Genomic DNA, 27618 nt, shown 5'->3' on the forward strand with positions numbered 1-27618 from the left:
AACCTGACAATGTCCACCCCGCCCACTGCTGCCCTGAGGCGCAACTCAGGGAAAAAAACACTCCAGGTTCACTGGGCGTCAGAAGGAGCGAGACCCGAGACCTTTCGATTTAACGTCTGGCGACGTCACCCATGTATACAGCCTGGTGAGCGGTGATACACGGCGTCCACGTGCTGGGACCGCCCCTCCCCGCCCGAGTCAGAAGACGCCCCTCCCCCTGCAACGAGGCACAGTAACCAAAGGGCACGGCCGAGGCCACGCCCACCCGTACCTTATAGGGACAGCGGTTAGCGGAAATGACGATGCTCCACCCGCGGGGCGGCCTTGCGTAGTTCCGCCCCTTCTCGCCACACACGGCTCTCCCCAGGCCGGAGAGCACAGAGCAGCGTAGCGCGGTAAGGCGTAAGGTAGAGCAGAGCCAACGGGGACAGCAGCGCTCCTGTGACACGGAAACCTCCCCAGGCTCCCACGCCCCCATAACCCGGAACCGGACTTGTTTCTGGACTGGTCCTTGCTTAAAGAAGAGCCTGCACTCACTGGATTGTTATTCTTGGAAGAACTGCGCCTCTGGGTCGCGGAAGGCAGGTACGAGAAGAGCAGCCGGGCTGTTGGTGGGCTCGGGGCACGGCGGTCACCAGGGACCGCGGGAGATCAGCCGACTGAGGGGGGGGCTCTGAATTATTTATTATGCGGTGGCAGCAGATGTTTGGGGTACCAAGGGTGTATTTCATGACGTGGGACACACCTGTGTGAGGGACTGAAGCGTTGTTTTGGGGTAACACGTGAGACTGGCCAGGGAACACATACGTTACTTGGAGTCGGCGGAGCGGTCTTTCCTCCGGTATGAGGGGGATTGGACAATAACTAAGTGGCGCTAAGATTTCCGTATGTTTTTCATTTTCCTTTTGAAAGTGTAGTTGGGAACGCAAAACGCACCATTTCTGTTTTATATAGACACCAGTTGCGCTCACTCATTGAGGGTTGGTTCAGTAGGGTAACTTGAGTGCGGATTGCGAAGGCACATATAGCGCACACCAGGTGGTTCTAACCGGGTTCGTTAGTAAGGGAGCCGCGGGGGATGTGATAGTTTTCGGGCTTTGTTTCATTGAGTGTTGCCTTGATCTGTTGGTTACAGCTTTTCAAATTATTTTCATGTAGAGTGAATGGTTCTGTGCATTATAAAGTACAGCGAGTTACCACCTTTGTGTACAACAAAGTGGGTAGCGGGTCGAGTGGTGTCCAAGCGTGGTTGCCTGAATTCCGTGTACAGAGTTGTGTGTGGGTTGTACTAAGGTACCGGGTCTTTCCCTCGAATGGTATGTTTCCTCCACTTCACATTTTATCTTGGTGGCGGTGTGAGGCACGGTCGGGGTAGAGCCGACGTCTTCTATGTCCTTCTGCAGCCCCTGATGAATGAGGGCAGGCGAGGTCTGTGAGTGCCTGCCGGACATTGAGAAGATGTGACTTCATGTCCGAGGAGCAGTGCCAGCGCTGTGAGGTTAGGCGTGACTGCAGGGGCCCCTGGGGGGGAGCCAGCAGGCTGCACAGCCCTGGGAATGGGATAGTGAGAATACATCTGGGAAGGGGGTGCTACAGCTGCTTGCAGCTTTGAGCGGTACAAGTGGTGCCAGCAGAGTGCAGGTGTGGGGCTCGTCTGAGGAGCAGTGTCGGCGCTGTGAGGGTTGGAGTGACCGCAGGGGCTGTGGAGGGGTGCCAGCAGAGTACAGCTGTGGCGGATACAGGGCTGATGAAGAGGTTGTGCAGCTGTGGGGATGGTATAAATGCATATTTGGGAAGGGGTGCCAGCGCTGTGAGGGTACGGCTGGATGTATGGGCCCTTGAGGTGAGTACGAATGCATCATTGGGGGGGGGGGGGGTGCAGCTGTGGGGATAGTTAAAATGTAAGGTCACTTAAGGGTTGCTGGTGAGGCGTGCATCGGAAGTCAGTTAGATCCATGTGCGGTTTGTGCAGCTAGGGGTAAGTGGTGTGCAGTATAACAGATCCACTGACCTTGGAATCGAGGCGGGATGGCGCGGCTGGGGGTATCTACACCACGTGAACCTAATGCACGGGTTGGGTAGGGGCTGTTAGTCTTGGATGCAGCGCTGGGGGAGGGGAACCCCAGGCGCGGCGAGCAGCCGGAATAAGTATGGACGTGCCCTTGTGGAGTGGCCAGAATGAACACATACATCTACCGCGGACTGCATGCAGTTGCTTGTTTACTTTGTTGAACTAAGTGGTGTCAGTAAATGAAAGCATGGTTACAGTTTGCGACTATCTTTATTTCGCATAATTGCCGTTTGAAGTAAAATGCGGCGTGTCCATTTTTCCCCGTTTGGCTTATACTATCCTATGTCATTTTTTGAAGCGGTCGGACTCCTCGGCAAAGTGGTTTGCAGCGCTTTATAATGTAGATGAATATATGTATTTTGTCACTGTGGAACACTGCACAATTACATTGGCAAACTGAAAACTATTTAACAACCTGGATAAACACACTTGGCAGTCCCTTGACCACGCCCGTCAAAGCCTTTTACCTACTTTCCGTTTTGCCGTGTTTCAGATGTTCTGGTGTGGTATAGCTTAATGAATGGCAGTACGCGTGTGCACGTTTGTCAATTTAAAGACTAAAAGGCTTGTGTGCTAAGACCTGCAGTACTGATAGTTCGTTCTACCAGGCACGGTTAACTTTGTTTTACCCCCACACAGTCTGGCTAACGTTCAGCTTCCTTTGCCCTAAACATTGCCCCTCTGAGGCAGATGCAGTGACATATTCTCGGCAGTAGATGGCTTATTTACGCTACGGCTAAACCCTGTGGTGTTTTTAATCGAGACCGCAGCTTTCTTTTCCCAAAGCAACCGCGTACCTAGGCCTCAGTGGCATTTTTATTCATCATTACTACCTCCAGGAAAAGCTCCCTTCGGAATGCATGATGAACTAGTTTACACCTTTTAAAACGTACACACCATTCAGTTATCTTTACAATTTGTGTGCACAGCAATTCTTTTTACGTTTCCCAGAACCAGCGAAGCCAACATGACGTGCTTTCAAGTGGTTAACAGCATTTGTAAAAGAAAAAAAAAGAATTGAATCACATGGGCCTACAATGATTTGCCAAGGAGAACACAGTGCGGTCATGTAGTAAAGCCACACATTTGAGCCAGCCACAGAGCCTTTGGATCACATGCTTCCATGTGTAACAGTCTCTAGTCACAGAAATGACGCAGATGTCTTGTTCACGCCAGTTTGTTTGGCCCCGGGTGCTTTGGAATATGTGTAGTTTGCTGATCTACTCTTGAAACATTTTGTGGTTACATTGGCCGCCGTCCCAAGTCTAGAATGAGTGATTTCCTTAAAGCCCCCAACCACCTCCAGTCGGGGTGCTTTAAGGGCACGTCACTACTGACTGCTTTTTATTCTCATGTAAACTAGAATCATCAACACATTCCGTGTTTTATGGACTGTATCTGAAAGACCGCTTGCTAGCATATTTCTGCACGTGTCCCTACAATTTCTTGAAACGCTAATAATCGTTGTTTCAAGCTGTTCGTGTTTGCAACCTTAACTAGTTTTTTGAAACATTTCTTTAGGTTAGAAGATACATTTGTATTCTTCCACAATTCTTTGTAACCCCGGTTTTTGAGCTTATCTATGTGCTTTTGTAGTTTGTAGACCGTTTTCTAACATTCATAAGGCTTTGCTGGGTTCGTACGGGTTTTTGTTTTTGTTTAACCGTTTCTGAAAATGGATGGGTTGTTGAGTTTGGCACAGACATTCAGGCTGCGCCGTCGGAATTTAAAGAGAACCTTGCTGGAAGTACTTCATATTAACCGTTCCTTCAGTGTGATTACTTAGTGCATTTACAATGCTAGATGAAACAGCGGAACAAACTCCATGTGTGACCAAAGAGGCCACCGGGTGCCCATTAACCCCCCCCCCCCCCTCCCCCCCGAACACACGCACACATTTTCTCTTGCTTGCTCTTTGAAATCGTTTCGTTGTTTACCGGCGTGGGATTGGTACGTATGGATATCACCAGTATATGGCTGACCCTCTGGTCACAGGCTGCAACATGTGGTGTAGTATTTCCAGGCGCCTCTCGATTTGTAACCTGGCCCTTTACAAGAAAATACTGGGCGGGGGTCCACCGCCTTGTCTAAAGCATCACATTTACATGGTGGTTTTATCTTTGGGAAATCCTTGCTACTGTGATGTGATTTCTGTTCAGGAACCAGCCTTTCACAAAGCAAATACATCTGTGGGAGTAAAACGTACCCATAAAAGAACTCGTAGTAGTCATGTTTTCAAGCTTTTGCAGTTAAGTGTCAAAATGTTCTCGGGCACACACGTTTCCTAATTCATACTTGTGCATGTGTGTGCCGTGCTTAATCAGTGTCTGGTGGTTATTTTGGCATTCATATCAATTAAGAACATCAAAGTTACAGTAAAAAAGAAAATGCGTGGCATCACAAAAAGGAAGCGAGCTGACCCACTCACGAAAAACGGTTCGAAGTAGGGAACATGCTAGGGGGGCGAGGGGGTGGAGAACCAGGAAGGCCATGCACTCCCATAGAGCTGAAGGAAAGGGTCCCCTGAAGTGTGGTGGGTGAACGCAGCTCATCTCGTCGGGGCATTGTGAGGCACAAATGGTCGGGAGGAACAGACCCAAGATTAGGAATGGAAGCAATTGTCAAGAGCAGGTACGAAACCAGATCTGGTGCGACAAGTTTTTGTACATGCACGGCCCTTCAACGCACAGCCCGACACTAGGTGCAGTGTTAGGAGGTGCACACCCACAACGTGCGCGGTAGATTACAGATTTGTAACTTACGTCACAACTGGACTTTACAACTTGCATGCTTATAGTTGCCACCGTACATAGAAACACGTCTCTCTTGGCTTCCTTGGACCAGTATCAAACCCCATACACCAATTTTTTTTTTAATTATTTTTTTTTGAACGTGTTTGTGAATCTCTTAAGTGGGTTATTGTTGCCAAAGTTAGTCTTCATATGAATCTACACAAAATGGCCTCTGCGCTTGCATATTTGTGTGTGGTTGGGGTTCAAACCTAGCATCTTCCTCATTAAAAAAAAGGGGGGTAGTTCTTACTGCACTTAACGCTTGACACACAATTACAACACATCAAATTCCATTGTGACATGAATAGCTGAACCCTTCTAACCATGTATTTTTGTCATCTTTCTAGATCGGACTTGGGATGGACTTGGACCAAGTGGCACCCGTGTACAATGGGTACAAAGGCGCTCTCAAGGTGAGGTGGCGAACATGATCTGGAAACATTTGTAACCCTTAGACCTCAAATGTGTTTTGAAGGGGCCGTCCACCGTAAAGATTTTTTTTTTTTTTCCACTCACATGCCTATATTTCTTAACCATATCCATTCCAGAAGGTTTCTTTGCTTGATGTCTGCTGGGGTTTTAATGCCTTTTGTGGCCTCTAAGTGTAATAGTTTGTGTGTTCCCAGAAACTTGTCTGGCATGGTTGATTTCAGTGCATCCATGTGTAGTTTTATGTTGTAAAGCACACACCTAGTCTTAATTGTATTTATATATAACTAGCCATGACGAGGCGTTTAAACACTTTACGGCAAGTGGTGTGCTACTCCACAGCCCACAGTTAATGTGTTCATCTAGTGGGTATTTTTGGTTATTGCAATTAGTCATGTATTTACTCCAGTTACTTTGTGTGAAAGAAACAATATTTTATATCCCTAGTACTCCATATCCGGGGCGTGCAGCTTGAACATTTGATTCTAAGTGTACACATCATTTAAACATTACGGCCTCAGACTGTGTGCCATGCTTAGGACAGCCCTTTAAAAAAAAAAAAAAGTCTGGAAAATTGCAGCATTGGTACGTGGTCGGTACACTGCACAATGGGGGTTGGTGCATAAAAAGAATAGGTTTATACCCTGTTTTGTCCCCTAATCCCATGCAAGTATATGGTGTATGTGCAAGTTGGGAGTCGCCTCTCCTTGAAGACATTTGTTTGAATGGATTCATTTTCCTGTGTAGCACACTGCAAATCTAATCTTGTTTAGGTTATCACAAGGTTTATCAGATGACAAAGTCCCTAGATAAGCAGTGAACCTAGAGGCTTGGTCTGTAACTCCTGCCCCCCTCCCAACCAACCCCACACTCAAAAATTCTTTACTCCTTGATAAGTTGCTGTGCCATTGGAAAGCCATCAGTACCTCATACCAATGGTGACACCTAATGTTTGGTGTCATGTTTATTTATTTGCAGTTTAACATAAAGCTCGAATTGGGCCCAAGTGTGAATGCACTGATCACTTGGTGGATCCCCCGCAGTTTCTAAAGTTCAAGGGATTAGGCGGCCATGTTTGTAAAGGGGGTGGTGTATTTCAACTTGCACACCAAACGCTTTGAAAATTAGCGCGGGTTCAGATGTGACACGCACTCTCTCGGGCATGTTTTATGAAAGGGCGGTCGTGAAATGAACCTGGCTGCTATGAATCCGGATCCTTTCTCAGCAGTGAAATCCTATAAGGTTTGACCCGATCCTCGTCGTGCGATACTGTGTGGCTGCCGGCGGCGGGCTGGCGCTTTCACCCATCAGTGTGGTTTTGCTGCCTTTGCTCGGCAGACGTGGGGATGTGAATTGTCCTGCCCCTATATTGCCTGACATTCGATGCTCTGCTTGAGAGCCGGGGTCATGGGCCTATTTTGACCCGTTTTCTGCGCTCTTGATCTACATGCGGATGCCGTGTGGCTAGTCCCCAGTCTGCGATTGTTTCTAGCTGGTATCTTCCCTGTTTACACCGTCTGCCGCAACACCCTGTTTTGTATACATTAAGCCTTCCACTGACTCAGACGTTGTTGGCGGTAACACACGTGGCCCGATTTTTAAGTGCTCAGCACTGCCCTGTACTTACCGCGTGAATCATAACAGTGCGGCTAAGAATTGGCTAAGGAGTTTCAAGTGGAGTCCAGGCAGTGGGTGTTCTTTCAGCTCGTTGGGCTGCAGACAGGTGGTGTTTTTAGTTTCCGGGCTTTCTTCTCCTTCACATGCCCCACTCCTAAGAAAGACTAGCTTAGTTGTCACTCATGGAAGTTGTCATTGCTTATAGAGTGCCCCCCCCCACTGCTTTTGCCCTCATCTACCAGTTTACCGCTTAGTTGGCTAGGATCGTGCTGTTTGGGTGAAACTTGTAGGTTAGTTTTTCAATTGGGCCTTCCTTGGGTCTCACAGAAATGCCAATGGTTTCTTGTGGCCAGAGTACCCAATGGACGATGCTTTTGATCCCGAAGGTCTGACCGTTTCACTTTTGGTTGTTCCAGTGCCTGGTGCGTCGTGTGTTCTTGGCACTCCTTTTAGAACCCAGGTGCTTGTCGTTAAATGTGTCTGACAGTCACCCTAGGACAGGGGGTCTCCAAACCTTTTAATGCCACGCCCCCCAGTTGAAAAATAAAAATCATTGGGCCCCCCTACAAAATTTTTAACAATTATTTTAAAAAGATGGCAATGTTTAAATATGTCTAGACCTGTTTAAAGATTGCATTTAAGTACGGTTACCTTTAAAAAAAAAAAAAAAATGCAATAACATGCTTCTGCTTCAAACAAAGGCCTGTTCTCTGTATAATGCTTCTTTTAGCCAGACTCTGGTGCCCCCCCCTGGGATCACTTGAGGGCCCCCTAGTGGGGCCCGCCCCCCAGTTTGAAGAACTCTGCGCCTAGGATGACCAGACAATCAACGTTGTGCCAGTTCTTGGGTTTGCAACATTTCCCATAAGCTTCAGTATTTCCTTACTCTGTTTGCTGTCACATCTTGGACAAGCAGGCGGTTTCTGTCCTTGTGCTGCGCCCATGGGCGCCTTCTCTTGAAACCTCACCTCTCTTTTACTTGTTGAACAATGTCATCATCCTCACCAGATGAAACCACCAGCCATCAAGATAGGCAGTGAGTTAAATTGCTTACTTTGCCGTATGCAAGTTACAAGTTCCAATCCCGACCGGGTGAAGTCATACCATCAGTTGAAGAGAAATGAAAGACCGAGTTTAAATAAATTGGGTACCAGTTGTTGTCACAATTATTCCTTCTCCCGGCACCCTTGCCTACTAAATAGTATAATTGTATGAAGCATCCATTGGCATTGGACACCCCTGCTCCTGTCCAGCTATATATATATATATATATATATAGCAAGTGTCTGTTCTACTCTTGGCGCACTCTGAAGTGCGTAATCAATTGTATTTGAATATTTATAACCCCTGGTTATGTGTTCTGAACTTTGTAAAGCTGTTAAGTCAATAATGCTACCTGAAATGGGTCACATCACATGGTAACAGAACAGTTTTAAAAATTTGGTATTGCTGCTTTACGACAGGCGGCTGTACTTCCATGGTACTCGCTGCTCACAGATGGTCCTAGGAATTGTTTTCTAGAAGGGAGAGCTGGGGCATGCTTGGCCTGCATGGATCGTGTTATTGGGGAAGAGTATGTTGCAATACGTGGCGCTGTGTAAAAATAAAACTATATTTCAGTGCCAAGAGACTGTCCTAAGAGTAGCTCATTGTTCTTACCGACTAGGCAATTTCTCAGGTTTTGGGCGCACAAGAACCACCGGAATCACGAAGTTAAGCTTGTGTTTTTGCAGGAGGCCGTTTAATACACAGATTACGCCCACGCTCTTGGTCGTAACACAGTGAAGAGCATGTTGGGAGCATGTTAGTCTGTACCCTAGAGACAGTTATTGGACCACCTCTTTACAGTTTTTTCGGGCTTGGTGCTAAACCACATATTGGGTTCCGCACTAAGCATAACGAGGGTTGGCTTTAGGCTTCATTTATTGAGCTGGCATCCATGTTAATGTTGACAATAGACGGCGCAGTTGGCCCAGCATGTGATGGCACTGAATGCCCTGTACTAACCAGGATTAGAAATAATGCATTATTGGACCCTTGCCTGAACAGGTGAGCTCCTCCGAGCATGGGCTCATTCTGTTGAATCCAGCCAGGTTTCTATAACTTGAGTGCATTCTTTACAAGCCGAACGTGATCTTTGTGCAGTTGGTGACAGTACTGAGATGTTGGCGGCCTGAAGTCCAGGGCTGTTTTAGGAACGCGTTCCTTGTTGACACACGTCCATGTGAGCACCTCGCTGGACTATAATTATATCTGAACGTGAGACTCATTCGCCCATCACGTGTACAGCCCCAGTGCTCGTAATTAGTGACTGAACCACAGGCGATACTGACGAACTGAAACCTGTATTTCTCCCATGTGATGACTCTGTATATAAAAACATGTAAAGATGCAAATATATTCGAACAGCCCACAGTATGTGTACATAATGGGCCGTTGTCACCTGTTTGCTGTTGTGTGCTCCTTGATACACTCTCTGCCATGTTACAAATGTACATTTTACCAAAATCAAAGTTGTGTATATAATCAGGAGAAGCAACTTACTTGTACTTCTGTGGACTGGATAATGACCTGATTACGCCAAACGTTGAAAGATATTAGCCTCTTCAGCTGGTGGCATGTGGGGTCTGAAGACCTCTTGTGCATAAGACATTCTTTGTGTTTATGGTCATCGATAACTTTATTTTCCTACAGATGTGGGTCCATCCCCCTCCCCGCACCACCCTCACACTTTCTTTACAGTCGGTGCCTTTGTCCTGGGGAGGTACCTGTAACATCACTAGGGTTACTCGCTCAATAGACGTTGGCAGGACGCTGATCTGCAGCCTGCTTCTAGATGCCTCCCTCTATCGCGGAGACACGGGATCTGTGATTCCGGCTCCAGAGTCTTCGCTGATGTTTCTTGCTCTATTCTAGGTCATAAAGGAAGCCTTATGACATTCTTGTAGCGTCAGTTTCCATAGCAGTGACTGCTGTGAAATGATTTCAAGGAATGGGGTGGTAAACTTGCTGGCCGTAGTCCAGATTTGTGGAAACACTTTGGAAACCTTCACCTCAACTAGTTTCCTTAATTTACCTGGACGACTTTGTTGTAATCAATGATGGATGCTCGTAGATTATAAAAGAAGTAGGTTTATTAACTTAGTTGAAGGTTACAGATAAAGCCCCACCAGGAGCAGCATCCTGCAGCTCAGCCCTTCTCACTCCAACTCTCCACTCATCCAAGCACAAACACTGTCAACATTCCAACCATACTATGACCTCCCTCACTGGCTGAGTAGCAGGGAACATTAAGGTAGTAGGGAGAATGCATAAGATAGAAAGAGGCCACAACAGACTTGCAACCGAGTGACTGTCATAGGAGTATTTTTGGAGTCGCCTTTCTCCTATGGGATGGTTTGGTGTGATCTTCACCCTCGCTTGGAATACATAAGGGGCTGTTTCACAATCTGCAAGCAGATCAGTTGCACCGGTTAATGAGCGCAATGAAAATCTGTGGAAAGAAACTCAAATCCGTATACAATTTATCTTTTCAGAAGCTGTTGTCTGTGCTTGCTCCCACTACATTGGCCACCTAATGTACATGTCTCCTCCGTGTCTTAGCGCTAGATCTGCAGTACGTAACACAATCATACACTGGGTAATAAGGGCACTTGCTACCAAGCACAAAAAGACGAGCAGATCTTATTTTTAGTCACTGGCTGTGCACTGATAGGCTCCAAAACGTGGTGCTTCTGTTATGAAAGCACAAACATGGGCGTTGTTGTAATTTGGTCTCCAGCATTTTCCGCCTTAAGAACCACAGCTTAGTTGTAGTTCTAGTTCCAATGATAGTAATTTCTTTTCAATGTTTGTAGGAGCCTTGCAGACCCCAGGCAGCAGTTGTCATTCGGTTGTGGCTGTTGTTTAGGAATTTGGAAGCCCTTGTGTGCATCAACATTAAAGTGTTACAAACTTACATGCTCATTCTGACTGTAAAATGTTTATAAATGTTTGATGTACAGAACAACCTTTACCTCTTAAACATGCGGCGAAGGCCGCATTAACTTTGATTTTGGTCCTTTTTCAGCGACAGCTTGCCTTTGATACCTTCAGTAACCAGACGTCTTTATTCAATGGATTATATTCCTCGTTCGACGAAGAACAAGCCGTGCCAACAGGCTTGGATTCAATATCGCCCGGTAAATATCCAGATATGGGGTTTATTATTGGTGGGAAGCCATCTGTGTTTAAGATACTGAAACATAAAGGTCTGAGGAGTTTTCCCCATCCACAGCATCCCTATAGCTAGGAGTTTTTCCTAACTGGTATTCAGATCTGATGTATTTGTTTTGTTTCACTGCCTTTCAACTTCCACTTAGGTAAAGATGCTTTTCAATTATTAAACTATCAGCACAGGCCATTGGGGAACCAACAGATACAGCTGTGCAGACCCCTAATCCTGCAGCCGCCCTGCCCATTGCTTACCATTGGCTTGGTTTAGTTTCATTTCCTTGTACTCCAGCTTTCCATGCCCCATCTTGTCTCTGGTGCTTGTCCCTCCCTGTATTCTATCCGCTTTGGCTGCTGCGGACCATGTTACTTGGTGAGGTTGCGCCATTATCTGGACGTGCTTCATTGAGTGTGCCTTTTAGTCTTCTGGTTATTCTGAAAGTCCCAACACTTTTACTTGAGGTTGTTTAATGGGTTTCCGGAGTTTTTCAGCGCTTTTGTTGGGTGGATTGGCCAGCCTGATATTGCCCTCAGTGGCTGATGCACACACGACATAAACGTTTCATAACGCGTCAGTGTGGCACTGTCTAGATGGGAACACGACCAGAAAACCATTTAAACGGCCCCCTCATTTTTTTTTATTTTTTTTATTCTTATTATTTTTTAATGTGAATGTTCTATTTAGTGTCCTTCTGAGAGCTTCTCATAAGTAGGACGAAAGGATGTAAAGCACCTTAATATGAGACAGAATTTGCCCTCAACAGTATGCCACCATCGCACATGAGTTTGTGTGTGTATGTATGTGTGTGTGTATATATATATATATATATATATATATATATATATATATATATATATATAATCTCACCCTTTGCCAGGCACAAACACTGAATGCAGTTTCTAAATCTGTTCCTGCGATCTGTGCTGATGGCACTACACACCTTTCCACCGTCTCTTAGCGCGGCTGTTTCCTTATCGTAGAATGATTCCTGTGGTGCTCTATTAATCAGGTTTGCCCGTTATGTGATGAACTGTATTTTGAAATAAGCCTGTCGTTTCAGACGTGAACAGCTGTGAACTTCCACTGTTGACACCATGCAGCAAGGCCGTGATGAGCCAGGCCCTCAAAGCCACCTTCAACGGGTTCACCAAGGAGCAGCGTCGCCTGGGGATCCCCAGCAGTAAGTGTACCCCGTCTTGTACTCTCCACCGCGCTGCCCGACAATCACGCCTCATGCTTGGGTGTATTTACTAGTACATTCTCAATAGAGTCACCTTCAGGCGCTGTGACTTTAGTGTGGTGTGGCAAAAAAGAACCACAGGTGAAGGTAATTTTAAGCTCTCAGATCGGCTACTTGCATTGTAATTAAGCAGGATTTGTATTTATGAGGGAGCACAATTCCTTCTGCTTCACATTGGGGTAAATGAGGGCTCCCCATTTTGAGTTGCTTAAGTTACGATGAAACTATCTGCGGTTACCTGAACACAGTGCTCTTAGATGGTTCCAGTGAACACGCTCTTCACTTTGCATCAAAGTAAAAGAAGAAAGGGATCCCCAAGTTTATAAAATCACACTTTTCACTCTTAATTTGCAGGTCCTTGGTTCTGGACTGAGGGACAAGTCTACCAGTGGCTTTCGTGGGCAGTGAACGAGTTCAGTTTGGAAAATGTGAATTTTCAGAAGTTCCTCATGAATGGCCAGGCCCTGTGCAACCTGGGCAAGGAGCGCTTCCTGGACTTGGCTCCAGACTTTGTGGGCGACATTCTGTGGGAGCACCTGGATCAGATGATGAAAGGTATGCGTTGAATGAAAACGTAATTATTTAATAATGTGTTTAAAAAGTTAGTTAATGAAACCTGCCTTGTAATGCTTTCAAAACCGTCTTTAGTGTTTGGCATACTGCACACAGTCCTACACTAAAGTAATTAGTGGGCCCTAAAAGAGAGTGACCAGTGTTTACAAAAGGTGACCTCCCAATTATAATCTTTCTTACTCCTGCTGAGTCTCATCCCAGGGAAGGGCAGGGCGTGGCTACTCCAGGGCTTATTTTTGAGCACTTAAGAACAAGTGAGCGGAATTGAACATCCTCTGGCATCGCTGTGAGTGTTGACTAAGGGGGCGTCTCCAGGGAAGGGTGGGTGGGGAAGAGTGTTTTTGCAGAAAGCGCTAACTTTCCATAGTACAGTGCAATTTGCCATTGCCAAAAAAGAAGCCATTTCCATGATTCCTCTGGATTACACCTGGGAAAACTGACTTGCACAGCTTTCCAGGTGACATCTGGGAAAGCTTTTTGAATCCCTGGAGTGTGATTTAACAGTTCTTTTTGATCTGGTCCATTGACTAGCACTCAATGTGCTGAGATTCAATGCACAAAATCGGCCAGTATTGGGTCTCTTTTCAGATCCTGCTCTGTGTTCTTTTGGAGGAACAAAGCCAACAATACCAATGTGCTAAATAAAACGTCAGAGTTTTAATTAGATAACCAGTTTAGCTACTTTCAGTAGGAGTGGGTGCCTGATGTAAGTTTTGTGTAAGTCCACTGTTGAATCAACACACTACAGGGATATACTCCCACAATCTTGAGTCAGTCGTTTAACAAAACATACTGAGCAAATGAATGGAATCCCAGGCACGTGTAACCGCATCTTTCTTCTTTTTGTAGAGCATCACGTGAAGGAGGAATACGTGGAAGACTCACAGCTGAACACTGTCCCACGGTGGATCAGTTCACATTCCTTAGGTGAGTCCTTTCACTTGATGGCCCTTGAATAGTTAGTGTCTGATCTCGGAATTCTCATCAGTCAGAAATGAGCCACAATTACTTTTTGTATGGTGTGTATGTTAATAGGCTTAAACTATTTGCTTTGTCGTAAAGGGAAATTGCGTACCCCAGCAGTGTCCCGCTCTCCTACGTCTTTTTCATAATATGTTTTTGGTTGGGGGAGATGCTCTTCGCTGATCGCCCCGTATAATCCCTCTGCAGTGACATTGGAATGTGGTGTGGTACAAAAAATGTTGCAAGGGACTTCCCATAGTTGGTCTTCAGCTTGAATGCGAAATGTTGTCTTTAATATACTTTAGTGTTCGGGACTTTGGTGGTTACATATTCACGGAAGAGCTCTTGCTGGTGACTCCGTTTTCTGAGGGTTATGTGTTGAGATTGTTTCCTGGGACTGGGGCCCTAACCCTTCCTGTTCCTTATACATCTCTCAAGTATCTGGTGTGCTTTTTTTTTTTTTTTTTTTTTTTTATTAGTGCACAGCTCGGTAGCTTCTCACTTTTACCACCATTCACCTTCCCCTTAGCTTACAATCGTCTGCTGACTTCACAGTGTATAAATCTGTGAGAACAGTCACACCTGTTTCCCTCACACAATGCAGAGGCATCTTCACACGTGATGGTTATTCTAAAACTCATTTAAAATCAACCCTGATAAATGTATACTTCTCTATGGCAAATATCAGAAGTTGTGAGGTGACAAAAACATAACATTGGTAACACTACAAAGACTGATTACTTCTGAATGCTTTCCTTCAATTCGCACTGAAAAGGCCATGTCCACAAATGGACCCCTCAATCCGTTTTCTCCCATTCCTTGTAGGTTTCGGTGTGGATCCAGCGCAGTGCGGTGCACAAGTTCCGAACTATCCAAAGGGGAGCCTCATGGGTGAACCCTGCCAGGCCTCCACTGTTCCAGAGCTCCACAGCCCAGAGCAAGACTTCCTGGGTTATGCTAAGCCTTGCCTGGAGACCGTCAGCTTGAACTATTGCTCCATGAACCAGGACTTTGCCAGAAACCTGGAGATGCTGATACGCAACACAGGTATGACGGAGAGAAATTGGTCAAGCATATCTTAATCTAAATGTAATATTTTCCATTGTTAGTAAAGCTGTGGCTTTATTCTTAATTTGTTGTAGGTAAATCTAGAGAGCGTGAATCCTGTGACAGTGGTGCCGAGAGCTTCGACAGTTCCGACTCGTACATGCACTCTTGGGCCAGCCAGTCCTCATTGTTGGATATGCAACGTGTCCCCTCACATGAGAGCTTTGAAGAAGATTGGAGTCACTCTCTTTGCTTAAACAAACCCACTATGTCCTTTAAGGATTACATTCAGGATCGAAATGACCCAGTGGAGCAAGGGAAACCTGTTATACCAGCGGCCATTCTTGCGGGATTCACCGGTGAGAACTGTGGGTTTTGTATCTGAAGGCAAATTTTTGTGTGGATGATCTTCCAAACTATCTTTGATTAGGAAATGATGATTTAAACCGTTGCCAATAATTTGGAATGGTGTGCTTTTTTTCACAAACTGCACCACAACGTTACGTAACTGAGGAGGCTGTCAGAATTCAGAAATGCAATCTGAGTTTTACCACTAACGCAAAACATTGTCAAGTGGGGCTAGTGGCAGTTCCAGGATTGGAATCTGTCTTATCATTGTGTAGTAGTATTGACATTTTAATACATTTGTAAGCAGTTCAGAGTACACTTCTGAATCATTGTGTGGGGTGGCAGGGTGGGTGACATGAGAGCGTACATTTCAAGCTTATCACTAAATAAAATGCATACCCCTATCGCTATTCAGATTTTTGTGAGTGTAATGGTGTCTGTGAATGGATGCATTAGTCTCACAATTTCTTATATTTTGTTTTTGGTAGGAAGCGGGCCTATTCAGCTATGGCAGTTTTTGTTGGAGTTATTGACGGACAAGACTTGCCAATCGTTTATCAGCTGGACTGGCGATGGATGGGAGTTCAAGCTGGCTGACCCTGATGAGGTGTGTAGAATGTAGGGTTGTTGGAACATCACATGGATATATATTCAGGGCAACTTGGGTTCAGCTTGCGGCTCTAGTCAGCACCCCTGACAGTCCACGTTCTTCTGTGCCTACCAAAGGCAGAAGCTACAACTTATTTTGGCTGCTGTGAAACTTGTTGAAGTTTTTGGCTATCTAGTGACAGTGCCTCAACTTCAACGTCTAAGTCCTGGGAACAACACTAGACTAGAACATAGTTTAACATCTCAGTTCTGTGAGCGTTTATCTACAGTGATGTCGGCACCTACATTACGAAGCCGGCTGTCTGTGTAGCTGCTTTCGTCACTGTAACATGTGGTTTTTGCTACTGGTGGCGTTTAGTCCTCTGTAGGCCAGAAGTAAAGTTAATATTCAAGTACATGGGTGGTCTGGCTGGGATGATGTGGGCAGAAGTGCGGAACGTGAGTTCCTGTTAAGGAACCTGGTGTTTGGCGCGTTGGAGAGAGGGGGGGGACGGGACCCCACGTCGGTCCAATCTACAATAGATATTTGTTGAATGAAAGGCTGGGAGGAGGATCGTAAATGTGACGTCCGAATTCTCAACTCCTATTCCTTTTTACTGTGAACAACCTCCTTACTCTCAAAAGGCATGTGCTCCGCTCTCTGCAGAGAAGTACCCCTATTATTTGGGCAACTCTCACCAGCTCTACTTCCACGTTCCTAAGATTAAACCCTTCCCCCCCCCCCGTGGCAGCGCAGTTAAGGGCCCCTCTGAACCACACACGCCTCTTGTTCTCCATGTGGGAGGTTGTTGGCTTCTAAGAAGTCTGGTCAATTTATTACCATCGCGTCCCGAATGAATACCGTGATTTTTCCGTAGGGTGTTTTGCTTCTCCAGTGGTTTCGTGTTAAGTTGGATTTTACATTAACTGATTTGGAATTATGTTTTGATATCCAGAACCTTAGTTTCTCTTAAATGACACAGGGGCAGGGATGTAAGTCGGTAATGTGTTCATGGTCTCGTAGGGCCGAGGCTGGGAGCAAGTCTTTTTCGATTCAGTTCGTTACGTGTCTTGTTGTAAACTTTGTTGTTGCTTTTAAAGGCCGCTTCCTAAACCCTGATGTTTCCTTTTGAATTAAAGGTTGCACGGAGGTGGGGCAGAAGGAAAAACAAGCCAAAAATGAACTACGAGAAGCTGAGTCGAGGTCTGCGCTACTACTACGATAAGAACATCATCCACAAGACATCCGGGAAGCGCTATGTGTATCGGTTCGTGTGCGACCTGCACAACCTGTTGGGGTACACGGCGGAGGAGCTCCACGCCATGCTGGGGGTGCAGCCAGACACGGAAGACTGAGCTGCGGGGTCTGCTGCGAGGGAACTTTGAATGATATGGGAATCTGTGATGAGTATTCTTGCCTCTCGAGGCCACGCCTGCAGAGTGCACCGAACCGTGCAGTGTCTGAGATACAGGCTGAGAAGCCACCACAATTTCATCTGCACCTCTAACTGTGACGAGGCCTCAGGGCGGTGGACCGAGTCCATGGGGCCACCTGGTTCTTAGCGTGGCACCAGACTGATGGGACATTCCTTTTTCGAAAAGTGCCACTGCTGTGAGATTTGGCTGCTTCTCAAACCAAAGATGAAACTTGAATCGCGTGTCTGAATATTTTTCAGACTGGGTCCAAAATATAGCCTCGGTCCTGCAGGCTATGAAGGGGCGCACATCGGCCTCATCTAAACCCGGCCAGGGCTGCGCTTCTCGACTCCGGCCTGAGGTGGACTGGTGTTCAGACCGTGCCTGAGCGGACTGCCGACCGCCTTTTGTATACAATTTTCATTTCAACATCTTTTCTCTTATACAAAAGAGTGCTGTGTAAGCACAGGACATTTTTGTTTTTTGTAAAAACCAGTCCTACTCCTTGTAGACGTTTTTCCTCAATCACACCATTTCAAAGGAAGTTTGTATATAATTTATATGTATCGCGATCTTATTTAATATCTTTGAAGGGTAATTATGGTTAAATATAAAACTGTTGCAAGCTGAAGAATGAAAATGTAAATAGAGTGCGTTGGAATTTACTTGTACAGATACGTTCAGACTGCAAAAAAAAGCGAGGCTGACTACTGTCACCATGAGTCATTTGTAAATTGTTACAGTACAAAGGAAAGAAGCCCGGAACATTGGTTCTTACTGATTGATATGCAAGGGGAGATCATGTCTGTGTCCCATGTTACACTTTTATTTCATGATTTGGACGTTGTTGGAATGTTTGTAGAAATGTAGATGAATATTGGGGCTTTTTTTCCAGTTCGTTCATAAACCTGCCGTGTTAGCTATGTTCCACGCTGTTTTTTTCCTTCTTAATACACCAAGATAAAAATTGAATTTTCTATTTTTGCAGAGAACTATGACTCCTGTTCCGTGATCAGGAAAAATGTGTAGCAGCTGTTTTTACTGCAAAACCAAATCCACTGGATATTGTAAATGTAATAAACCGAAAAAAGCTTTATTTTTTATCTGTCCTCAGTCTAAACTAATTCTTCATGGTGATATTTGAACTAAGTCACCCATTCTGCCATACCGCCATGGAACGGCTGGCGGATGGGGACTCGTAATCCCCAGGGCAACGCTGCTTGCAGCGCCCTGGCAGATTGCAACCACCAGGCCCGCCATGGAGGTAGCCTGGCGGTATGACCGTGGCGAAACTGCCACGGTCATAATGCGGGCTTTAATACCGCCAGCCTGACTAACGGCACTCTTTCCATGGTGGTCAAAGACCACCAGGGTTTAAATGAGGCCCTTAGTGTCTTTCACTTTCAGTTGACAGTCTCCCTCCCCCCCACCCTTTTCTAAAAACCGGGATATAAGCCAAATTTGCCAAAATCTGCCAGGACAGGTGGTGGAAAAAGTGGACTGTCCCGACAAATCCAGGGTGGAAAGTCACCCTAGTCGGTAGGAATTTTGTAGGTTCCCAGCAACACCCGCACCCTCTCAACGAGGAAAATATGTGGTTTTAGCAAAAGTGTGATGCTTGCAAGGCTTTCTGGGTAAAAATAAAAAATTGGTGGGATCCACACAAGTCAGGAAGTCATGGGCTCCCCTGGCTTGTCTAGTTGGGTGTGATTCTTTGGAAACCATCTAGTACAGCCTCGGCCGGTTGGTTTCATCACCTCTAAGAGTGCTAGGCTCAAAGAGCAAACACTAATAACCAGAATTTTTTGGGAGTCTGCTGATATGACCTGGATTGATGTCCGAGTGAACTAAAGTAGATTTGGACCTGGGGTGGGGGGTGGGCAGGGGTCACTGTAGCTTTCTGGATTGGACTCTCTTGATACTATCTGTCTGCTTATATGACCTTATAAGTGTTAAGCCATGCAGCACATTATCCCAAGTTCTGTGCTGCCCAGGGATTGAAGAGCTATACAATTACTGCACACTTTTTTCCAGGCAGAGAGGTCCAACAGGCTAGCCTCACTGAAATATTAAAGCACGCAGATGGATTGAAGAAAGTTACTTAACCTTTCGTCCTCATCTGCATCGTGCTTCGAGGTGGGGTTCCACTTATCTAACACAGGGCTTGGGGGGAGGAGGAGGAGGGTGTGACTTGATCCATGGGGTTAAAAAAAAAATAATCACTTAAACACCCCCTTGCTCATATTACCCAAACAAGAAGGTGACACGAAGAGAAGATATTGAAAGCGAGGCATGAAACTAGCCTCCTAAAGGTGGAGACGTCTTGCATGGATTTTCATATGGCTATTTGCACCACCCATATCTCCCGCCAGGTTGCCACTTCAGAAACGAGACGGACGACAAGGGGAAAGCCGCCGGCATTACAAATGAATCTCAAAGTAAAGGCAGTGTACATCTTGGAAAGAAGTACATCTTCCTCTACATATAGAATGCAAATTTAAAACTGCAAGGGACTACATTTTATAAAGGGAAACATTTTTTTTGAAGCGCGACAAGTGAAATTAGACCTAATGTGATGTGAGTTGAGGGGATCTGTGGCACAAGCTTTAACAAGGCATGCTATAAATTAACACCACGCCCTATATAAAACAAAGTTTTCAAATATTCATATAAATTCAAGAGTAGCAGGAACTGGGAAGCTGGGTTCGGGTCTCTGCATCAGCCCTTAAAATAACACCTATAAAACGGTCAATTCAAGGAGCAGTTAATTTGGGGTGTTTGGAACAATAATGTGAAACATTATGCATGGCGCTGAGCTGCGTGGGCTCCAAAAGCTTATCGGGAATTAAAGTTATTCATACACGGCTACATTCTGGTTGTCAGCTGAGTCTGTTTCGTGGACAAGAGCTAAGTGCCCCGAAACAAACGATTGCAGTTTTGGAGCATAGCAGGAAACTAACGAACAAGCCAAAGCAAAAGAAATAAAGTAGTGCACCCACACAAACTTTATATGGGCGATTGTGCAATAATCCATGTAACAGAGTCAGTCTCCTGGGTGAGAACAAAACAGCCAAGGGGTGGGACAAAAATAAACCATTTACCAAAGGAATTGTGAAAGGCAGGCTACTGAATGAATGAAAGTGATGGGCGTGATCTAAGGCAACATGTAGATTACAGCAGGTCGCTAGGCAGTGCATGCACACTGCCTAGGCTCGATTTGAAAAGTATGGGGATTCACTGATGAAAAAAATAAGCTAAGCCCATGGAATGTGTATAGATGCAATATGTTTAGTGTGATCCTAATTAAAAGGCAGCGAAGTGCTGTCTTTGCCAAAGATACAGTAAACAAGTGATTGAAGAGGTAGCTAGGTTCTGGAAGTGGACTGTTACTGCATCATTATGGTGTTCTCTAAAGAGGTGTCTTTCCTAAATTGGTGGAGGTTTGGGGGTGGTCCTGATGGATGCAGAGATGGGCTCCACATCTTGGGTGCATGGAAGGTCTGTTGCCTTCTGTGTAGGTATCAGCCACAGACCACTTTAGTTGTCTCACAGCACTTAACCTGCACGTACATACATAAATACATACAGATACATCTTCAGGGAGGGACTTTAGGTAAATCCTTGTTTAAGTGAGCCTCCTTCAGGCGTCGGCTTGGTGGGTTATCGGTTATATACTTGGGGGAAATCCCACAGCAATTCACAGATGTTTACACTTTGCCCATGTACAGTTTTTGTGTATGAGCAGAACAAGAGTGAGGAGATTGAGTGTGTTAGGTAGCGTGGTTGTACAACCTCACCGTGTAATACTTACCATGGTTTCATTTGTCAAATTCTGGAGGAAAAATCGTCTCTGGAGCCCAGCCAAAGCAATGAGACTCCAAGGGTCAATTGGATGACTTCCTGTCCACAGCACAGGGTCACAACAGCAGAGAAACCTGCTGGAACAAGATGGTAGCCCAGAATCTTCGGACTGCCACCAGGGACCAGGACCTGACGCTCCAAGTTGCACCCAAGTGTTCTGAGCCTGGGAGATTCGTCGGAGTGCAGCTTGGTCTCCGAGAAGCCGAGTTATCGCTCAGGGAAGGATTTGCCTCTGACAGTGGTACCGGGCAACTCGTAGCCCACTGTCACCTGGACTTCTACCAGCATTGAGAGGACTTTGAGGGATGTCAACCCTGTGGTCAGGATTGCCTCACCCCCTTTGTGTACCAAGGAGTAGCTGCAGGAAGAGCCCTATTGACCGCGTTACATCCGTGAGCATCTTCAGCATCTTTCATTCCTTGCATCAGAACCATTTCCATAGAAAACCACTGCAACTGATAAAAGTATCTAGAACTGACTGAAGCTTGCTTCACCTGCTGAAGTAAGTGTTTCTGAGGATCTTGCTGGCCCTCCTTATTGGCCCCCTATCACAGTTGGTCACCTAAAGTGAACCTAAGTGACTACATTACAACTAGCCTTTTGGGGAAAACATTTCTAAGAGTCAAATTTGTTGAATTTTCCAATGCTTATTTACAGTCAAGTGCAATGCTTTTGATTTTCTATACATTCTAAATCTCTGGAACCCTCCAGCAAATCTTTTTTTTTTTTTGAGGAGTCTAAAAATACATAAAATACGGTCTATTTTCAGGGTCGAGCATGCGTCTTGCTTGCAAGACACTGTTTACAAAAAGAGTGTGGAGCCCACCCATTGCTTACCATTTATTGGCTACAGTGGCACTCTTTTTTTTTTTTTTTTTTTGTGTTTTTTTGTTTTGTTGCAGTTTTGATAATTGCCCAGTGCAGGGCAAACGTCACTTTCAATCCTTCAAGTTTCAAAGTGTGTGACTTGCTTATAGGTAAAACCGACACCAGCACCGTTTTCTGAAGCAAAGCCTCTGCAGGCAGACCCATTGGTTTAAAGTCCTCCCTCTGATCTTGGATTTTATTGCTAACCATCCTGTGTTCGGCACTGGCATAAAACCTGGAATATACTTAAACTGGCCTCCTAGAGCAGGGCAAAGCAAGTGGCTTGACCACCCCTGAGCTAAACACTTAGGGCCTGATTTCGGTCTGGGCGGAGGGAATACTCCGTCACAAATGTGATAGATATCCGTCCCATTATTAAGATCTCCATATGATATAATTGGATCGTAGTAAGGCAGACAGATATCCATCACATTTGTTATGGAGTGTTCCCCTCTGACAAGTCCTAAATCAGGCTCTTGATTCCTACTACTCCCATTCCATTAAACACCTCTGCTTCAAAAATGAGGCTGTTTGGGAGTGAGAGCTTCAGATGAACTGAAGCGGTAATGTGTGCATCCCTCCCCACTAGGTGGACACTCCACCAAAACAGCTGTAGGCATTTCATTGTACGGTCTCATGCCTCTGGTCGCCCTGCAAGGTTTGCAGGTTGTGCTGCTCTCCTGTGACCCAGTGGTAGGGCACTCTGCCAGATATAGTGCTTATTGCAGGTCACGTATGATTAAAGCCCTGGTGCCGGGGCTCCCGATTTTTTTTTCCTGCTTTGTTCCCCCAGCAGTGTGTGTTAAAGGTGTAGGTGCTGGTCCATTATCAGCCTTTGAAGGATGAAAATGGCAGAGGGCATGTTAGAAGATCTAACCACTGAAACCCAGTAAAGACCAAGGCACATATTTATGAAAAATGACGCACAACTGCGCATCATTTTATTTAATGCGAGCTAACGCTATCCATGCACCATATTTAAGAAATGAGGCACAATGGCGCTAAAGAAAGGTTCGCGTCCAAAAATAAAAAATAAAATATTAGCCGGTGATGGGTGGCGTTAGGGAAAAATGGCGCTAGTGGGTCAAAAACGACGATAGGCTGACTAGTGGCAAAATATCTGCCGCTAGTCAGCCTAGCGTAATATTTTTGATGCACAAGCAGCCAAAAATTACTCCTGTCTAACTATAGACAGAAGTCATTACCACAACCCCAATGCCCACCACAGGGGACCAGTGTCACAATGGACAATGTAAGGGCCCCCCAGTGGCACACAACAGTTACGCACATCAACTTACCTGGGATGGGCTCCCTCCTCCTGTAGTGTCCCTGTGGTGTGGGCGGTGGTGATGATGGGGATTAGGGTGGGTATTTTTGTGCCCATTCCATGGTGTTTTCCCATGGAAATGGGCTTACCAGCTCTTTAATGCCTGGTCTGACAAGGGTTAAATTTTGATGCTAATCTGGCGTAGCGCCCTTCCTTAGGTCTGCCTCCTAGGTGTGCGTCGTTTCAGCGTCGGGAGGTAAATATGGTGCTGGGGGGCTAGCTTCATTTTTAGGAAAGGAACGGCTACCTTGCATCTCATTGTCGCGATGAGATGCAAGGTGGGTTGGCGCTTACTAAAAATCACACTAACTGATATTTTGACGCTAGATGGGTCTAGTGTTAAAATATACATATGGAGTTAAGTTAGCACCGCTTTAGTGTCAAAATAAATGACGCTATGACGACAATAACCTTCCTTAAATATGGGCCAAGAGACCAGTGTCTCTGCACTGAAACCCATGTGTGCTGCTTCAGATGCTCTGTGTGGGTGCACTTCCCCCAAATACCTGTGCATCCTGCGGGATATATGAGGTCCTTTATTACAAATCTGAGTTTTTCAGTAAAGGTCTCTTTGAGTACCAAGGGCCACATTTCTGGATTATTTAATAGTATGGGGGCTTTTGTATCATTAACTAACGTGAGAGATTTAAGTCAGTGGCTGAAAAATGTGTTCACTTATTTAAGTTAAATATGTCTTAGGCTACTATAGAGCAAAGTCAATTTGTATTGTAAACAATGAAAGTAATCTTACAAATATGTACATCGTACATGTAACCTGTGGTACGGGGCCTGCAGTGTATCTTCTAGGTTACCTTCGAAAGCAGCACCATTGTGTTTGTGTGGGTGCGCATTTCTGTAATTACAGGAACAAAAGTTTTGCATTGTGGTGCAATGATTTATCAACCAAGAAAGGGGGTTTTGTGTGTCAAAAGTGCCACAAGCTCCATAAAGTCAGGTGAATAACCTCTAAACACTCATTGTTGTATATTAAGCCACATTTAGAACAAGCATTGGCATAGCCAACAGGTCTCGCCTTTGGGACCTTATAAGTATTTAGCCATGCAGCACCTTAAACCTTTATCAGAAATAAACTGTTTGTGCATTCCATCATCCACTTGGCATTAGACTGTAATGGTCAGCACATCCCCTAGAGGGCACCACAATAAAAATAGCATTTTGAAGAAACATGGTCATGTAACCACATACTCAGCCCCAAGATGACATAACCACATTAAAGTGAAGGACCGAGAGTATTGCCGAATAACCATATATTCAGCCCCTAGAGAGCCTAGCAATCCTGTTAGAATATTATTACAAACAAGGCCCTTAGAACACAAACTGCTCCAGCCATGAGAGATCTTTAAAAGAAATTGAATGGTGGGAGAGGTTATGATTTTGGGCCCCCAAACCTAATGTTGTGGACAGAAAGGGCAGATCGTGCTGAACGTTTTGGTGATGGTCCCATTGTCCTAGGACTGCCACAGGCTGAGTTATGGGCAAAAAAGTGTTGTAAAAGGAATGCCCCACAAAGCATTATGGGTGAGTTTCCTGAGTGCCGTGAATATTGTAGTATCGTCTCTCCCGCTGTGCCGGGGAGAGCCACATTAAGATTTTCCCTTGTGTTTTTCTTTATAAAAGGCACCAGTTCGTATATTTTTCAACTGCTAAACTTGGGAAGAATTTAGGAATGGGGCTGCAATTTTTATCCGGTGCTCATGTAAAGCGCTCCAATCTTCCGGTTGAGTTCGCGCTATATAGATAAAAAAGAACCCCCCTCCAGCTTGCAGCCTTTGTCGGGTGCGTACACCGCAAAGAAACAGCAAGATGCCAGCGGAAGAAACAACAGACCGCCAGGAGCACAAAGTGGAGAGGCAAAAGAATAAAGTAGTGCGCCAACACTATGGTATATAGCCAATCGTGCAATAATCCATGTAACAGGGTCAGTCTCCAAGGTGGTTACAAAACAGCCTCAAGGCAGGACAAACCTAAAGCATTAACCTTACCAAAGAAATTTTGAAAGGCAGACCAAGGAACGAATGAATGTGATGGACGTGGTGAAAGCCCACAGAAGTAGATTACAGCGTGTCGAGATCCAGCGCGTGTGCGCTGCCTAGCTCGACCTAGAAATGCATGAAATATATATAGTCCAGCAGTATGAACTAGCAGCATTGGACATTATCCTGTTTGTGTCACTGTCAACCGAACACCTTGCTCTGTCTCAGATATCATGTTACAATATGGTACTTGCTGTTTAAATAGCACACACCATAAACTAGATAAACTTAAGAACCATGAAGAGCTGTGTTGACTGCTGTATTTGCAATCATGCTTTTCAACCCCAGCATATCAACTGCTTATGTCGCTTCCCAATCAGAGGCATACTTGCTAGACCAGAGGGCTTCTGGCTGCATTGGTGTGTTGCAAACATCTGAAGGGCCACTGCTTCTCCCTGCAAATTCTAGCACACTACAGCGCAGAAGAATGTGTATTATTTGTCCCCGGCTGAATAACAGTGATCTTCTGGCTTCCTTTTGTCTGGTAGCCTTTATATCGCCCTAGTCAGACATCACTGTGTTCTCCATGGTTGTATAAAACTGATCTGCTGCCCTCCTTCTACCTGGTACCATCTACCCCACCCATTGCAGACCTCGCCACTCTGGTCCTGGCTGCATAACAGTGATCTCCCAGACTCCTTCATGCCTGGTGCCTTTTATATCGCTGTGGTCAAATATCACTGCGCCAGTCCTTACTGTCCAACAGTGATCTACTGGCCTCTTCAAACCTAGTGAATTTTAAATCACCTAGTCAGGCAGCACTGCACTGGGCTTGGCTGTGTGATTGTAATCTACTGGCCTCTTCATGCCTAGTACCATTTAAACCACCCAAGGAAGATATGACCTTGCCGACCCTGATCTAAAACAGTGAGCTGCTGACCACTTCGTGCTTGGTGCCTTTTTTGTCACCATAATCAGACGTCACCCGGCTGGCTGTGACTGTCCAACAGTGATATACCTGCTTCTTCATGCCTGATGCCTTTCATATCACCATAGGCATGCATCTCATCATCCTTTTGTGTTGCTCAAGTTGCCCTAAGTGGGAAGGGTATGCCCAGACGGGGGTCCCTTGCTCACTGTGCCACTGGATTCAAGCTAGCCTGGCTGATTAAGGGTGATACCCTGAAACCGGTCCCAGTATGCTTGTTTCTGGTCCAGGAAGGACCTGGCTTGGCAGTTCGGGCTGGACTGTTCCCATGAGGAACAGGGTCAAGACTGATTTGCATATGGCTGGGTCCAAACTGGGGTGGCATGGTGAGCAAAAGAACAATGGATTAAACTCAGATCTGTGACTGGGGGTGAGAGTTTGCATTGTTCAGCATTCCGTCCATCATCCTTTTGTGTATCTCGTCCTGCCATGTAACAAAAACAACAACAAAAAAGAAAAAAAAAATAACTCTCATATGCACAAGGGCTGTTAGGCTTTGTAATTGTTTTTTTTTAAGCCATGTTGTGCAACATGTCTGAAGTAAAATTAAAAAAAAGCACTATGACGTGTTAACTGCCCCATAGCACTTTTTTTTTTTGGTCTGACATTTGCCAAGTCCTTTTGTTTTTAGCAAAATTATATGTACATGGTTTCAGTCACCTCGATTCATTGTTCTTTTCTGCTGTCCAACATGGCTAAAACATTAACAAGGCCAATAGATTTTGCCTAGGCTAGACATGTTGGCTTTGCAAATCCTTATTTATAAATTAGTGTCGGGCTTCTTGAGTGTCTTGTCAATTTCTTTAATTGTTTTGGTGCTGTTTAATACTTTACACTTGTTTCTTTGTGTAAGCCATGCCGCTCATAGCCACACCGACGCAGGGTGGAGTGGAAGTTTTGGCAAGCGAAATCTACTGGTCCCAAAGGGGTTGGAAGTGTATTACACAGTGCAGTCTCACAACCACAACATATAACACACCTCATTTTCTCACAAGGAGTTAAAGTTACATTGGTGAAGCGGACTACAGCTCCTGCTTTCAGCTGCGCTGTGGTGAGATTCTACAGACTACACTCTTGAGGATCCAGCTTTTGTCTCAGTACGTCCTTCCCCAGTGAGTTTGGTCGTGCAAGCCTCCTCCACCACCAAACTAAACCTAGGATTATTCACTTCCCATCCTCCAGACAAGGAATCAAAGAAACTGGAAGAGGTAGGCAAAAAAGGTTTAATCTGCAGCCTACTGTTGCGCTTCCTCAACAGTGCATGCCTGCTGGGCTGTTAAATCT

The 27618-nt window shown here is 45.5% G+C and overlaps 1 protein-coding gene across 2 annotated transcripts; it reads left to right on the forward strand.

Annotated features, from left to right (window-relative positions):
- The first annotated feature begins 349 nt into the window (after window positions 1–349).
- Window positions 350–18398, forward strand: ETS2 (ETS proto-oncogene 2, transcription factor). Of its 2 annotated transcripts, none has more exons than XM_069202572.1 (10): window positions 350–585; window positions 5211–5276; window positions 10979–11090; window positions 12183–12302; window positions 12717–12917; window positions 13785–13862; window positions 14724–14945; window positions 15041–15304; window positions 15782–15900; window positions 17022–18398. In XM_069202572.1, the coding sequence occupies exons 2-10, from the start codon at window positions 5223–5225 to the stop codon at window positions 17235–17237; spliced, it is 1386 nt and encodes a 461-aa protein (XP_069058673.1). In that variant the 5' UTR covers window positions 350–585; window positions 5211–5222; the 3' UTR covers window positions 17238–18398. The 2 variants fall into 2 exon arrangements, with proteins under 2 accessions (XP_069058673.1, XP_069058672.1); XM_069202571.1 differs by lacking the exon at window positions 350–585 and adding an exon at window positions 1617–1843.
- The last annotated feature ends 9220 nt before the right edge of the window (window positions 18399–27618 follow it).

This window comes from Pleurodeles waltl, chromosome 8 (genome assembly GCF_031143425.1).
Source record: "Pleurodeles waltl isolate 20211129_DDA chromosome 8, aPleWal1.hap1.20221129, whole genome shotgun sequence".
Lineage (NCBI taxonomy): Eukaryota > Metazoa > Chordata > Amphibia > Caudata > Salamandridae > Pleurodeles > Pleurodeles waltl.

Bases quoted from the DNA above. Each gene is read 5' to 3' on its own strand.
- ETS2 (XM_069202571.1), top strand. From the start codon at position 1,748: ATGAAGAGGTTGTGCAGCTGTGGGGATGGTATAAATGCATATTTGGGA. The intron at 11,091-12,182 runs GTAAATATCCAG...CTGTCGTTTCAG, and splicing joins CTTGGATTCAATATCGCCCG to ACGTGAACAGCTGTGAACTT. The intron at 15,305-15,781 runs GTGAGAACTGTG...TGTTTTTGGTAG, and splicing joins CATTCTTGCGGGATTCACCG to GAAGCGGGCCTATTCAGCTA.